General features: G+C 61.0%; 1 protein-coding gene across 3 annotated transcripts in view; it reads right to left on the bottom strand.

The window, feature by feature from the left end:
- Positions 1-1,514: 1,514 nt before the first annotated feature.
- FBLN2 (fibulin 2) overlaps positions 1,515-13,330 on the bottom strand; it is an 83,815-nt gene continuing 71,999 nt past the window's right edge. For all 3 annotated transcript variants that reach the window (XM_012752456.3, XM_012752455.3, XM_012752457.3), the window contains 8 exons: positions 11,994-12,131; positions 10,150-10,293; positions 9,905-10,033; positions 9,287-9,412; positions 8,138-8,254; positions 7,554-7,682; positions 2,994-3,117; positions 1,515-2,253 (listed from right to left, as the gene is read on the bottom strand). In XM_012752456.3, coding sequence (XP_012607910.1) covers positions 1,896-2,253; positions 2,994-3,117; positions 7,554-7,682; positions 8,138-8,254; positions 9,287-9,412; positions 9,905-10,033; positions 10,150-10,293; positions 11,994-12,131 — 1,265 coding nt within the window. In that variant the 3' untranslated portion in view covers positions 1,515-1,895. The remainder of the gene's footprint in view (positions 2,254-2,993; positions 3,118-7,553; positions 7,683-8,137; positions 8,255-9,286; positions 9,413-9,904; positions 10,034-10,149; positions 10,294-11,993; positions 12,132-13,330) is intronic.

Here is a 13,330-nt window from a genome sequence, read left to right as displayed (position 1 = left end):
ACCGAACCTTAGAGACTCTGAGGTCAGCAGGAAAACTGTTTTCCGGGAGCCCACGTGGAAGTGTGCTGGGAGCCAGGCTGCTGATTTACACGTGTTGCTCACTTGTGGGCACAGCAGCCTGTGCAGGAAGAATCCCTGGTGTCCCTGTTCACAGGTGACACAAGTAAGCCAGGATGGTGAAGTCGCTTGCCGGAAGTCCCAGAGGGAGTACCTCACGGCTGAGGGAAGAACCTGCAACTGGCAGGAAAGGAATGGCTGCTGCCATCCCAGTGCCACCTGTCCTATCCCTTGTTGGTCCTTAAACTGCCCGACCTTTCAAATGGAGTGCCCTGCATACTGGCCCCTGCCAGGTAGGTGACTGTGCATAACAAAGTTATTAGCTCTGGTTTTGTGAAAGCCAGAGAAACAGAAGGAACAGAGGCAGCAGGGCCAGTGACAAGGAAGTCCTGGCTTCTGCCTCACCCCTGTGGGGACAGAAGCCAGCAAGGAACAGGGGGAGGAAGGCCCCATCACGGCAGGCTTGCTCATGGCAAGTGTCTTCCAGTGACTCACAGCTGTTCTTTAAAAGCTTCAGTCATCACATCTTAAAATTGAAGGATTCTACATCAAAATATAGTTTGGGAAATTGTTCTGAACAGTGAGACCATCGGGCCATCCCGGGCCCGCACCCAGAGGTTGCAGTTTCTGGAGCTGGGTGTGGCCGCTCCTCACACAGGGTGTGCACACCCCAGCGTGCCCCAGGCCCGCTCCTCCCTCGCCACCCCTCATGGTAGAAAGTGTATTTCCAGCGCAGCCAGAGCTGGCGTGCCCACGTGTGCACACAGACGCATGCACTGTGCTTGGCAAAACAACTCTCTCCACCAGGTGTGAAGCACTTGGACCTCTGGGAGACTGTCTGCTCTTGTCCGCGTGATTTTTAAAATGCTCCCCGCATCCCACTACATTTAACTCAAGACCTGCAAGTCACGGCTGCTTGCTCAGAGAGAGCCCAGGGCAGTGGCAAGCGTGCACGCGTGGGGTCGTCAGAGCTGGGTCCAGATGCTGCTCGGGTTCTGGTGGCCACCTCCCTTCCCCTCCCAGGGCCTCGGTTTCCCCTGTTCTCATACTCTTCTCCCCTGCCCCGCCTAAAATCCCCAGAAGCCTACCCTGAACTCTCTGGAAAAATTGAACTTTCGCATTCTTCATGTTGCCCAGTCCACTGCCTGACCTGCTGTCGTTGGGCCTCAGCCACCAGGACCAGTCCTGGGGCTCTGGATGCCATCCAAGTGACAAGCTGGCAGCCGAGGTCCACGAGAGGAGAAGGGGGGGACAGGAAGGGGAGGGGAAGGACAAACACAGAAAGACTCCCAGAGTCAGCCTCTGTTTACCCTGGGATTCCCTCATCCCCAAGGTGAACTCGGGCTTGGGGGCTCATCATTGAGTATTTGAGTGGCCACCAAGAAAGAGGTTGACGACAAACAGACACGCTGGTCACAGGCAAACCAGGACACTTCACAGAAGTACAGGGACCCAGAGACACTTCACTGTTTTTACTTTATAACTCTTTTGTACTAGCTGATTTTTCTATAATGTACATCTACTACTTTTATAATTAAACGAAAAACTTAAAAAATGATTTTTAAAAAAGAATGAATCACAGTGGAACATGAAACGGAATGTCAGCCTTGGGGACAGGTCATCCAGGTGAGCCCAGAAGCCCCTGCGTGCTGGCTGCCCTCGCGCCTGCAGGTGCACCAGCCTGTGGCCGGCCCCGCTGCCTCCCGGCCTCCCGCGGGGCCAGGAGGGCCAGGGCCCCGGAGGGATCCAGCCAGCAAAATTAAGTCAGTCTACAAAGCTGTAGCCGGCGCCGCTGTAGTGCAGCTCGGCCGCCGCGGCCCTGGCCCGCCACGGGCGCCTCACGGCGCAAGGGCGGTGAAGAAGATGTGCATCTTGGCCAGGAAGGAGGTGACGGCGCCCTGCCGCCACAGCTTCATCTCCACGTCCAGGGCGAAGTCCCGAGGCTGCAGCACCGCCCGCTGCAGGTAGACGACGCCCGTGTAGGCGTTGAGCCGGCGAGTGCCGAAGTAGCCCTCCTCGTTGCCCTTGACGATGGCCAGCGCGATGGTGTCCCCCGCGAAGGCGGGTGCCGGGCCGATGCGGAAGATGTGGGCGGGCACCAGCAGGCCCGTCTGGAAGCTGAGCTGGTGGTGCGTGATGCGCGCCGGGGAGCGCTGGCACTCCGCGAAGTCGTGGCACGCGGCGCGCTCACACCTCCTGCAGGACGCGGCGCTGGTCACCCGGGCTCTCCCGCCCGCCCGACGCGCGGCCAGGCCAGGCTCCAGGCCGCACTGCCCTCAGCAGCCGAGTGCGTCGCCTGTGACCAGCAGCCGCACGGTCTCCCCCACGGGACAGGCGGGCCACAGTCGCGGCACTCACGCGGGGCCTGGCTGGGCTTGGCCATGCGTGTGCTCCGGCCTGCCTTCTCCCTTTCTCCGTCCTGCCCCATGTCCCTGGCGCCCTGCCTGCTGGCAGCCGCAGCCTGCCCGGCCCCTCCCACACCCCTCCTGTGAGCGGGACCGTGGCTGGTGGCACAAGTGGCGGTCTGCTGTTGCAAGCTTAAGTGAGGTTAAGGGACGGTCGCCCACGCTCCTGGGCACCTGTGCTGGGGGAAGGCACGCCGCAGCAGCCTCAGGAGGCCCAGAGCCAGAAACACGCAGCTCCTCCGCCCCGACCTCAGCAACTTGCTGCATGAGGGTGCCAGGTGGGATAATCTGTTACGCGCACTAACTGGCAAGCGTGCGTGAAAGACAGCGAGAGGGAGGTACTTTCTTCTTCCTTCTCTAGGCTGAAGCACCTTTCTGCCAGGTGCTTCTATCTGCTTTGGGTCAGGGCCGCAGAGCAGCGGCCGGGGGCTGTGAGGACAGGGAGCTGGGCAAGGCAGGGGCACCCACCGCTTGGCCTCTCCCGGGGTCGGTGCAGGGTCTCTGGGCCATGGCCGGGGTGCGGGCACTCACGTGTTGGAGACGCGGACGTAGTTTGGAGGACACTCCAAGCGCAGGCAGCGGAAGCCGCCCTGGATGTTGTGGCAGGTCTCGGCCTCGGAACAGTTGTGGGTGCCCAGTGCACACTCGTCCAGGTCTGAGGGAGGACAGGAAGGGCGATGGACCCCACAGCTGGGCTCCCCAGCCTGCACTGGAGGCCTGGCCTCAGAGCAGCCCCCTAGCCACCCTGAGCCGCACAGGCCCTGCTCTGTACCCAGCAAGCTGGGGCCTTGCTTTAAAATGTAGATCATCTTATGTCATGTCCTCTGATGGCTTCTCCTGCTCCCAGAATAAAAACCCAAGTCCCTCCCCCAGACACCAAGGCCCACACTGCAGCGCCTCCCTGGCCCCTCCCATTCCACATGGGCTGCGGTCCTGCTGGATGCCTCTGGACCACCCCAACAACCTGACCCTTATTCCACCCCAGGGCCTTTGCACATGCTCTTGCCGCTGCTGAGACGCTTCCCACATCTTCCCACGGCTGACTTCTCATCTCTTAAGTCTCAGACCTCAAGTCATCTCCTCCAGGATGGCCTCCCTGACCACCCATGATCCTTCTCCACTGTCCTCCAATCCGTCCCACCCCGTTTTCTCATCCTCATACTGCTTGTCACACTCTGAGACATACCTAGGCTATTTTGTATGGCTGTCCTGTTTCCCCTGTCCCCTCCCCAGCCCGGGCTCTGTCTTTCTCACTGCCGTGTGCCGGCACCCAGAGAGGGCCTCGTGGAACAGGCACTTGGCACATCTTGTTGGACGGAAGTGGAGGACCTATCGCTTATGCAGACTCAGATGCACAGCTACAAATGTCCCCGTAAACAATAGGCAAGCGCAGGCTTCCTGTGTGCACGCACACAGACACACATGTATGTGCAAACTCCAACAGGCACATGGGCTAAGTACACGCACAAACTCACGCATACCCGCACAGAAACACACAAACACACACAAGGCCCATTTGGACAAAGAAGCTTGCACACACATAGGTGGATAAGAGCTCAGAGAAGGAAGCACAGGGTGCAAGTGTGTGTGTGTGAGACCCAGGTAACCTGTAGCACAAAAGACCAAAAAATGAGTTTAGAGACCCTTTCTTTGAGGATCTGCTGCTCAGCCCAGAGAGGGCAGCCTCGGGAGGCCTGGGGCTGCCCTCTGGGGTGGGAAGCAGGGGCCTTTCGGGGGCAGCCCGGGAGGGGTTCAGCTTTGTTTTCCGATCCTCCACACTGACCGCATTCAGGGCTTGCCCCTCACTCGATCCTCACCACAGCGGTGCGGTGCGGGTCTCCTCCTCCGACAGGGGAGGACCCTGAGGCTCAGAGCGGGGTGCGGCCTGGCTCAAGGTCACACAGCAGTCGACGGGCGGCAAGTCAGGCTTGCCTATGCCAAGTCTGGGACCCAGTGATGAGCCCAAGCTGACTCCTAACAACAACACGATAGCAATACGATAGCAGCACTGCACCCAGCGTTTACCACCTGATGTCCTTACAATGCTTGAGGCACTCTGCACTCCCACCAACCCCACGGGGCAGGTTCCGGTGTCCCCAGAATGCACGCATGTGCTCATGTGTGCCCACATGTGTCCCATGGCAGCAGCAGGGCAGGCCAGGGCTCAACACCCCAGCCGCCCTGAACGTTGGGCTGTTGGCCACCAGGCTCTCCTGCAGGCTCAGCTCACCTTTCGTCAACTCTCCATGCCCCACTTTCCTCCTCTGCAAAGTGCGTAATGATCCCAGCTTCCAGGGTGGTGTCAAGGCGGGCCGGGCGCAGGTGGGGCGGCCGCTGCTCTGCTGCTTGCGCACAGCGGCTCCCGTGGAGTGGCCTCCTGCTCCTCAGCCCACACCTGGGGCCGCCGCACTGCCCCGGAGCTGGGCCGCGGTGGAGCAGGAGCGGGCGGGCACTGATAGGGCCGCCCGGAGGGAGGGGCCAGAAGGTGCCTGGGGGCCATCGACCCCGCGGCTGCTCTTGGAGCCCGCAGGCTGGCCCAGGGCGCACCAGGCCCCAACCGCGCCAGCCACAACACAGAGGGGAGCGAGGCGAATAGCTGCAGAGACAGCAGGGCACAGAACGCAGCCCGGAGAGCGGCCTGAGGCCGAGTGGGCTCAGATGGAGCCGAGGCCAGCACGCCCCGCCGAGTGCCGCGAGAAGGGCTCACGCTAGAAAGGCGGGATTCCAGATTATTTTCAGCGTGATCCGTATTTCACGCTGTGTGTGAAATATGCACATGTCGCACACGGGAAGACTAGCGGGAAACACGTGCAAACATGAACAGCAGCTGCTGCTCCGTTCGTCACGTGGGCAAATGTTCATGGCCGCCATCCACGTGCTGGGCGCATGGCCGCCTCCTCAGAGTGCACACTGCAGGAGAGACAGCCGACCCTGCACTCCCACAGCTGTTTGCCCTTTTCTTGTCCCACTGCTGAGGAGTGGCCGGGGCGCCCAGAGACACCAGCCTTTCGTCCTCTGTGTGAGCTGGCAGACCTCAGAGTTGGGCCTGCGCCGGAACAGGACAAGGGGCGCAAAGGGCCGGCTCGCGGCATTAAGGGTGCAGCCGCAGACGCAGGCAGCGGGGTGACTTGGGAAGGGGACGAGGCCAGGGGAGTCGGCAGCCCCACTCTGCCCTCACCCACCCCATGAGTCAAAAGACTCCTCCTGCAGGAGAGTCTAGAGAGGAAGAAAGAGCGTGTGGGTGGAGGCTCGGCCTCACCGGCCTCCTGGGCGGTGATGGCGACACAGCGGGGCCTGGAGAGGGCCTGGGCTCGGGTAGGCTGTGGGCAGAGCCGCTGCCCCCAGGAAGAGGGAGTAGAGGAGGGCGGGGCACGCCTGGGCCGGAGAGAGGCACTGGGGCAGGTCCACCCTCGGGGGCACTACAGACCCCTGGAAGCCCCCTCTGGGGGCCAGTGCAGGCACCTGTGGGTGCCCAGGTGCCATCAGTTCCCCCACAAGCACTTGGCATGGCCAGAGAAGGGGACCAGGAGAGACCATCCTGAATGTGGGAGGCTTCATCCCCCCGAGTGCCTCCAAGAGCATGTGCCACTGCAGCGTCTGACAGGGCCTCCCAGAAGTGTCCACACTTGTGCTCTGCCACCGTGGGAACAAGGCCTGTGTCACACGTGAAATCACGTTCTGGAAGCATAAAGTCATAATTCCTGCCCAGCTGAGCATATGGCAAGTGAAATCCTTACCTTTTACAGAGGCCAGCCCAATTCTTTTTAAATTAAGGAGCAGAGGGCTTTGCAGCCAGGGAGCCCCAGGCCAGCCTCTATGAGCTCAACAGGCCTCCCTGTTGGTGATTTTCAGGGTCTTGCTCAGGACCTTGCACTTCATTTATGACTATTTTTCACACCCACCTACAGAAAGGAGTAAGGGCTCCTTTTGCACTGCAACTAAGTACACACCCAAGGAGCAGAACCCGTAGGCACAACACACTCTGACTCAGCCCTGCCAGCCCCCACCTGCCCTATGTAGATTCTGCTCTGCATTAATAAAAACAGAGAACACAGGCAGCCGGCTGCACCTACTAACTCAACCTCAGGGTCCATTTACAGTAGCAAGCACCAGCCTGCACTGTGCTGGTGTGACACTGTACGTACCAGAATGGGGCCAACTCTGGTCCCCCAGCGATACCGAGACCTGCACTTGTAGACCAGGAAGATGCCCAAGCCTCAGCTGGGGCCTGGCCACACCCCAAAGGCTGCAACCCAGAGAACTCCAGGCCGTCGGCTTGCCATCAGGGAGGGCGCAGCCCCTGCAGCCAGGAGGCCAGGTGATCTGAGCTCTGCAGTGCCGCGGCTGGTTCTCCCAGCCGATGCTGGTGCTCCTCCTCCATCCTGCCCCCCAACCTTGCCCTGGTGGCTCCAGAATTTAATGGTCAATGGCGCTGAACTTAGAAACTGAACTCTCTAGCTTAGAAGGAACCTTAAATGTCACAGAACCTGGTCCCTATCCAGGGACACAGTCCCTGCTACTGCAAATTTTCCAGGTGACTGCCCAGGCCTGTCTTGTATGTCCCCAGTGGCAGGAGCCCCTCCCCGTGCAGCCCTTTCCGGCTCTGCACAGCCCTCACTGGGAGAACACTTTCTGCATCAGGGCTGAGAAATGCCTCCCTGCGCCCACTTCCCCTACTCCTGGGGGTCCCACTCTACCCTCTGGGACCACAGAGCTGCCTGCTTCCCCTGTACCTGCATAGCACTCAGAGACTTGACAGTGACTGGGGCCCCTGCGCTGCCCCTCTACAGCACCCTGACTGGGCAGGCCTGCTTCCTTAGAGCCGCCCCACAGTACCCCTGCCCCACTCCCAGGGCATCGTCCAGAGCTGGGCCCAAGCCTGGAAGATTCTAAGCTGGATTGAGCAGCAGCAAGACTGTCACCTTCTTCATCCCAGGGCCAGACCTCAGTTATCATGGCCACCGGTGGCACTGGCCACCCGGTGCTTATGCACTTGGCATTGGAGCTTCGAGCACACACAAGCCGTGTGAGGGTTCCTGTGCCTGCTCAGAGCCTGCCCCAGGCCTGGCAGAGCACAGGCCACTTGCTCACCCTTGCAGGACTTCCCGTTGGCTGTCATGGTGTAGCCCTGCTCCGGGCACGCACACTGGTAGCTCCCCGGCACGTTGAGGCAGCGGAAGGTGCAGAGGAGGCCGACGCCCTGCGTGCACTCGTCAATGTCTGTCAGAGAGAGGCCCAGCGCCTGGTAAACCCACAGGGCCCAGCCACTGACAGCCAGCCTGTCCCTGTCACAGCCAGAGAGTCTGGGGGCCCATTTTACAGATGAGGACAAGAGGCTCAGAGACGGGAAGGGACCGCCAAGGCCACCCGGCAGCACAGCCTCCCCCGGCCCATTCCCTGCGGCTGCCGTGACGCTGCGATCAGCTGAGGGCCGATCAGTGCCAGTCACGGGCCTGGGCACTCGCACACGGACACTGAGCTCAACCCTTCACTGCCCTGAGGTCAGAGCCATCACTCCCATCTGACAGAGAAGGCACGTGAGGCCATCTGCCCCAGTCACACAGCCAAGAAAGCACAGGGCTGGGACTTGCACTCAGAGCTCATGCTAAGGCCTCTGTGTGTCCCGCCCCTGGAGGGCTGTCTGGGAGCCTGCCACAGGGGCAGCGAGCAGGTACCTGTGCAGGTGTGCCCATCCTCGGCCAGCTGGTAGCCCTGGCGACAGTAGCACTGGTAGGAGCCGTAGATGTTGGCGCACTCCTGGCTGCAGCGCTGGCCCTCACACTCGTTCACGTCTGCAGGGACACAGGCCGGCAGTCATGGCGGATGCTCCCAGCCACGAATGAAGGCGACACAGCCTGTCTTGAGGAGCCCAACCGGATGCCGCCCAGCAGCGCCAGGCCTGGCCACGCTGCCCTCCAGGCCGGGTGGCGAGAAGGGACCCACAGCGTCCCAGGAGTCTTGGCAGACTCCCCTCACCCAGAGGAAGGTGCCTCTGGACAGGAGGGCTGGGAAAGACAGTGCCAGGGACATGGGCCAACACCCCTTGGCCCTGGCTCAGCCTCGCCTTCTCACAGAGCAGCCTGGTGGCCTCAGTCCACAGTTGTCCTCATGGGCCTGGCCCAAGAACACCACAGTACGACACCCCTCCCGTCACCCCAGGTGACATGGGCTTCTGATGCCAGCTGTGGGCCAGGTCCAGTCTGCACAGGGCTTGCTTTGACTCAGTGTATTCTCTAAAAATTCAAACCCATCCTCATGTAAAAACCAGCAGCTTTTACATAAATCCAGATTTCTGGCTTCTGAGAGTCAGGAAGGTCAGACCACCTTGGACCTGCATGCTTGGTGGCATCCTCCTGAGGACCCCTGTCTGTGGCCCCTGGACTCTCCGAGGTTGCCTTACGCTCTCTCTCAGGTGTCAGTCACTTGTGTCTCCTGCCTGCAACCCAGGGCAATGTGACCATGACCAGGAGCAGACCCTGCTCCATCAAGGGCTGGGCCAGCCAGGCGGCCAGAGGGCTGGGCTGCCGTCCCTGCCTGTGAGAAGCCCATCTGGGCTGCAGATGACAGAGGCAGTCCCTCTGTCTGGAGGAGCCAGGCCCCAGGCCCTCAGGGGTGATTCGAGGCAGGCAACAGCAGGACCAGTGCAGGCCAGGGGGGTCTGGCCACAGGGAGGAGAGAAGGGCCAGCAGGGGAGGCCGTGGGTGAAGGTGCAGGCAGGAGGGCCAGTGAGGCTCCAGGTTTTCCATGATCGTCTGCCTGTGGTGCATGCCAGGCTGTGTGGGGTCAGAGGCCAGGGTCAAGGTCATAGGGCAGGGCCAGCATACCTTCGCAGTGCTTGCCATCGGCGGCCAGCCGGAAGCCAGAGGCGCAGGAACAGCGGTAGGAGCCGAGTGTGTTCTCACACGTGTGCTGGCACAGGCGGCCCGGTGAGGCCCAGCACTCGTTCACATCTGCAGGTGGGCAGCAAACAGCAGGCACAGGGTGGGGTCCCAGAAGCCAGTTCCCTCCACCCCCGGTGTCACCCAGGGCCACAGATGTGGCTGGGTGGGAGAGGGACTCAGAGGAAGGACAGGGAGACCTGGACAGGGAGGGGAGAAGCTAAGAGACTGGGTGGCAGGGGAGTGAGAGGTATAGGCAGAGGACAAGGGACAGACAGACACCCTAAGAGGCAAGGGAGAGGTGACAGAGACCAAGACCAAGCGAAGCAGAAAAGACAGAGCAAAGAGGAAGCAGAGCGGCAGGGGGACAAGACGCCAGGGACCTAGCGCAGTTCGTAGGGGCGGGGCAGGCCCGCAGGAGGGGCCGGCTGGAAGGCGGGCCAGGAGGGCTTGGGCAGGTGGGCACCGCCTAGGCACTGGGATGCAGGGCGTGGGCAGGTGGAGAGGCACAGAGGGCGCGGCCCAGCTCGGTGCTCCTGAGGGGCCGGCCACCGCCCCGCTTACCGATGCAGGAGCGGCCAAAGGCATCCCGCTGGAAGCCGGCCTTGCAGTCGCAGCGGTAGGAGCCGGGAAGGTTGTGGCACACCTGGTTCTCACCGCAGCGGTGCACGCCCGTCTCACACTCGTTCACATCTGCAGGGGTGGCGGTGGGCAGGGCACCCTGAGGCCTGGGTGCTCCTGCACGGGCCTCCCACAGGTGGGGACTCAGCAGCCATGGCTGGCCGGGGGGCAGAGGCGGCTGGCCTTACCCACACACTTATCTCCGTCCTCGCTGGCGTGGTAGCCGCGCCCGCAAACCAGTGGGTTCCTCTGGCACGTGTAGGAGCCCACCGTGTTGAGGCAGCTGAAGCCCGGCCGGCACGGCTGGGACAGGGACGTGCACTCGTTGATGTCTGCAGAGGGTGTGGGTGACAGGAAGCCAGTGTGGTGCCCTCCCCAGGCCCGGCACCTGAGCCCTAGCCACGCTGGGACGTGGCCAATCCTGGCCCCAGCCCTGTCCTGGTCAGGGCTATAAGCCAGACTGCCCCAACCCAGACTGCATCCCACCACCCCAGGGGTCCAGCTCCCAGAACCCAAGCAGCTGCCCAGCTGATTCTATGTTCTTCTCACATCCGGTCCTGATGGAGCAGCCAGAGGCAGAGCAGGCATCAAGGCCAGGTTTTAGGATAACTACCTCCCTGCCCTACCCAGGTTCGGGGCCTGCCAGCCTGCCACCTCACCCCCATCTCTCCCTCACACACTCCCAGCCCCACTGGCCTCCCAGTGCATGACACCCAGGTACTGCCCCGCCACACGGCCTGTGCACATGCTGCCCCCTAATATCTCCAAGGCTGGCTGGCTTGCTTACACAAGTCTCTGCCCCAATGTCACCTGCTCAGGGAGGCCCTCCCAGACCAGCTGAGGTAGAGGAATCTTTCCTTTTTTACCTTGTACTTGTATTATTATTTATCAAAGCACCTGTGAATAACTGCTACTTTTATAAACGTGTTTGCGTATTTAGTCTCTCCCCTCCTAAAATGTCTTATTAAACCACTGCAGCTCCCCAACATCAAGAACCCTGAATCACTGAGGAGCTGAGTGGGGTGGGGCAGACCCCTCCCCACCTTGCCCTGACCCTGGTGAGAAGGGTGGCCCCAGGGCAGACCCCAGGGACTGCAGGTTCCTCAGGGGTCCCCTGCATCCTGTGATGCTGGTGGGGTCACAGAGTAAGGAGCTGTTAAAGGGGGTGGCTCGGGGTGGGCTCTAGCTCCCAGACAGGCAGGAGGCATCCCAAAAGTCTTGAGAAAGCCTTTGGACAAAGTCAAAGCCACCCTCTGCACCTAGTCCTCTCCCTGTAAAACGAATACAGCCATCCTGCAAGCTACAGCCCTGGTGCTGCCCACCCTAGTGGCTGGCTCCATGCAGCACCTGCCCTGCCACCTCCCATGTCATTCACCCAAGGTGGAGTGTCACCTTGGTCACTCCTATGGGAGATGCAGTCTATCCAGGGCCACTGGTGCCTTGCCTCTGGGCAGGACAAGGTCGCAGCCTCTGGGGAGGTGGGGCCTCCTGGCTGTCTGGCTGGCCCAAGGGCCCTTTTGGAAGGAGTTGACGAGGGCTCAGAACTCAGAATCTCAGATCCACTTGGGGACAACAACTAGGTTGGCATCTGTCAAACTGCAGCTCTCAAGCACAGCACAGAATCATTCTAGAAGGTCTCCCTAGCACTCTGAAAATGGAAATTTTCAGTATCATATGCAAGTTTGTGTTCCAGTTGTTTCCAGATGTGTGTGTGTACCAGGTCATGACATAAAACACAGTTCTTACTGTTGCTTGGGTAAAAACTGATCATATTCATCCAGTGCAACCCCACAGATGGGTAAACTGGGGCCACAGGAGAAACAATTCAGCCAAGCTCAGATAACTCTGGGCAGGAAGTGCAGCTACCACTCAGCAGGTGCCTCCTGGTGGGGCACTGACAGGCCCGCTTACCGGGTGTGCGGGGTGGCCAGGGGCGACAGCAGCAAGCCACCCGCCCGTCTCTAAAGCCCTCGGGGTCCCGAGACGCCCCCTTCGGAGCCCGCCGGACAGGCGCAGCTGCAGCCCCACTCACCCACACAGTTGCCTTCAGGGTCCTGCAGGAAGCCCTCCACGCAGCGCTGCCGAGCTTGGCAGTAGAAGGAGCCCTTGGTGTTCTGGCACGAGAAGCCCGCCTGGCAGGGGAGTGTGCCCACCGCACACTCGTCCACGTCTGCCACACAGACGCCAGGTGTCAGGGGCCGGCGGGCAGGCAGGCCCCTGCCCTACACCCCGAAGCCCTGCCCACGCAGCCCTCCCTCAGACCGCCGAGACCGCGATGGCCTCGAGGGTCTTCTCCGTCCTAGGAAGCTGGTGGAGCCGCACTGCTGGCACGCCCCGCGTCCCAGCACAGCCACGACAAAGCCAGGGCACCACGCTTCTCCTCGCTCCCTTCCTAAGCATTCTGAGATATTCCTATTTACTTAATCCTCGCAACCACGCTAGGAAGTGGATGCTGTGACTAGCCCCATCTTACAAATGCGGAAACTGAGGCACAGACAGGATTCCCCAGCTCGGGAGTGTGGGGCTGGAACCAGAACCCAGGCGATCTGGCTCCCGAGCCTGGCCTGTCGGCTGCTGCCCACGCATGCCGGGCAGAGATAAATGAGGACAGGTGCTTGGATCCCTCAGGGAAGGCCAGGTGTCAACACCATTAGGGAGGAGGCGGTTGGGCCAGGAAGCCTTCGACCTTTGAGACCTTTCTCTTTCTGGAACATGCCAAGATTCTTCCTCCCAGGACCCAGTGGGCCTCCACACTTGCTGATCCCTCGGCCTGAACACCTGCCCAGAAACTTCTCGTCACTCAGGTCTCAACTCTGACCTCACTTCCTCTGGGGGCCTCCTTGGACCCCCCACCCACAGGAGCACCCAACCCACAGCCACTCTGCATCTCCCCATTTGCATGTCTGTACCCCTCTCCCCCCGCCAGGCCAGAGAAGGGCATAATACCCACCCTGGATCCCCAGTGCCCTGAACCCTGCGGGGCACGTAAAAGCAGCTCAGGAAGTATTTGTTGAAAAGGTTGAATAACAATTCTCCCTCTTCTTAGGCCAGAATTATCCAGTGAAAGGGACAGAGTGACCCTTCTACAGCACTCCACCCCAACCCACAGACAGGGAGACCAAGCCATGGCGAGGGGAGTAACTGGCACCTGGACACCAGCAAGCAACAGTGAAGCCTGGGCAGACCCTGGTGTCCCCTGCCCAGCATGGAGAACCCCTCTTTTGTCCCAAACACCACATCTGCAGAGTCCAGAGTTTGCCAGAAGAGAAATGGCTATGGCAGGCCAGGGATGCAGCGGGGCCAGGCCAAGGTGGCGCCCAGGTGGGGTGGGGCCCCGGAGTGGGGTTGGGTGGGGCCAGGCTAGGGCGG

The sequence above is a fragment of the Microcebus murinus genome, chromosome 21, assembly GCF_040939455.1.
Source record: "Microcebus murinus isolate Inina chromosome 21, M.murinus_Inina_mat1.0, whole genome shotgun sequence".
NCBI classification, from domain to species: domain Eukaryota; kingdom Metazoa; phylum Chordata; class Mammalia; order Primates; family Cheirogaleidae; genus Microcebus; species Microcebus murinus.
Note: the sequence above shows the minus strand (reverse complement) of the source record. Positions and strands in the feature narration are given on the sequence as shown.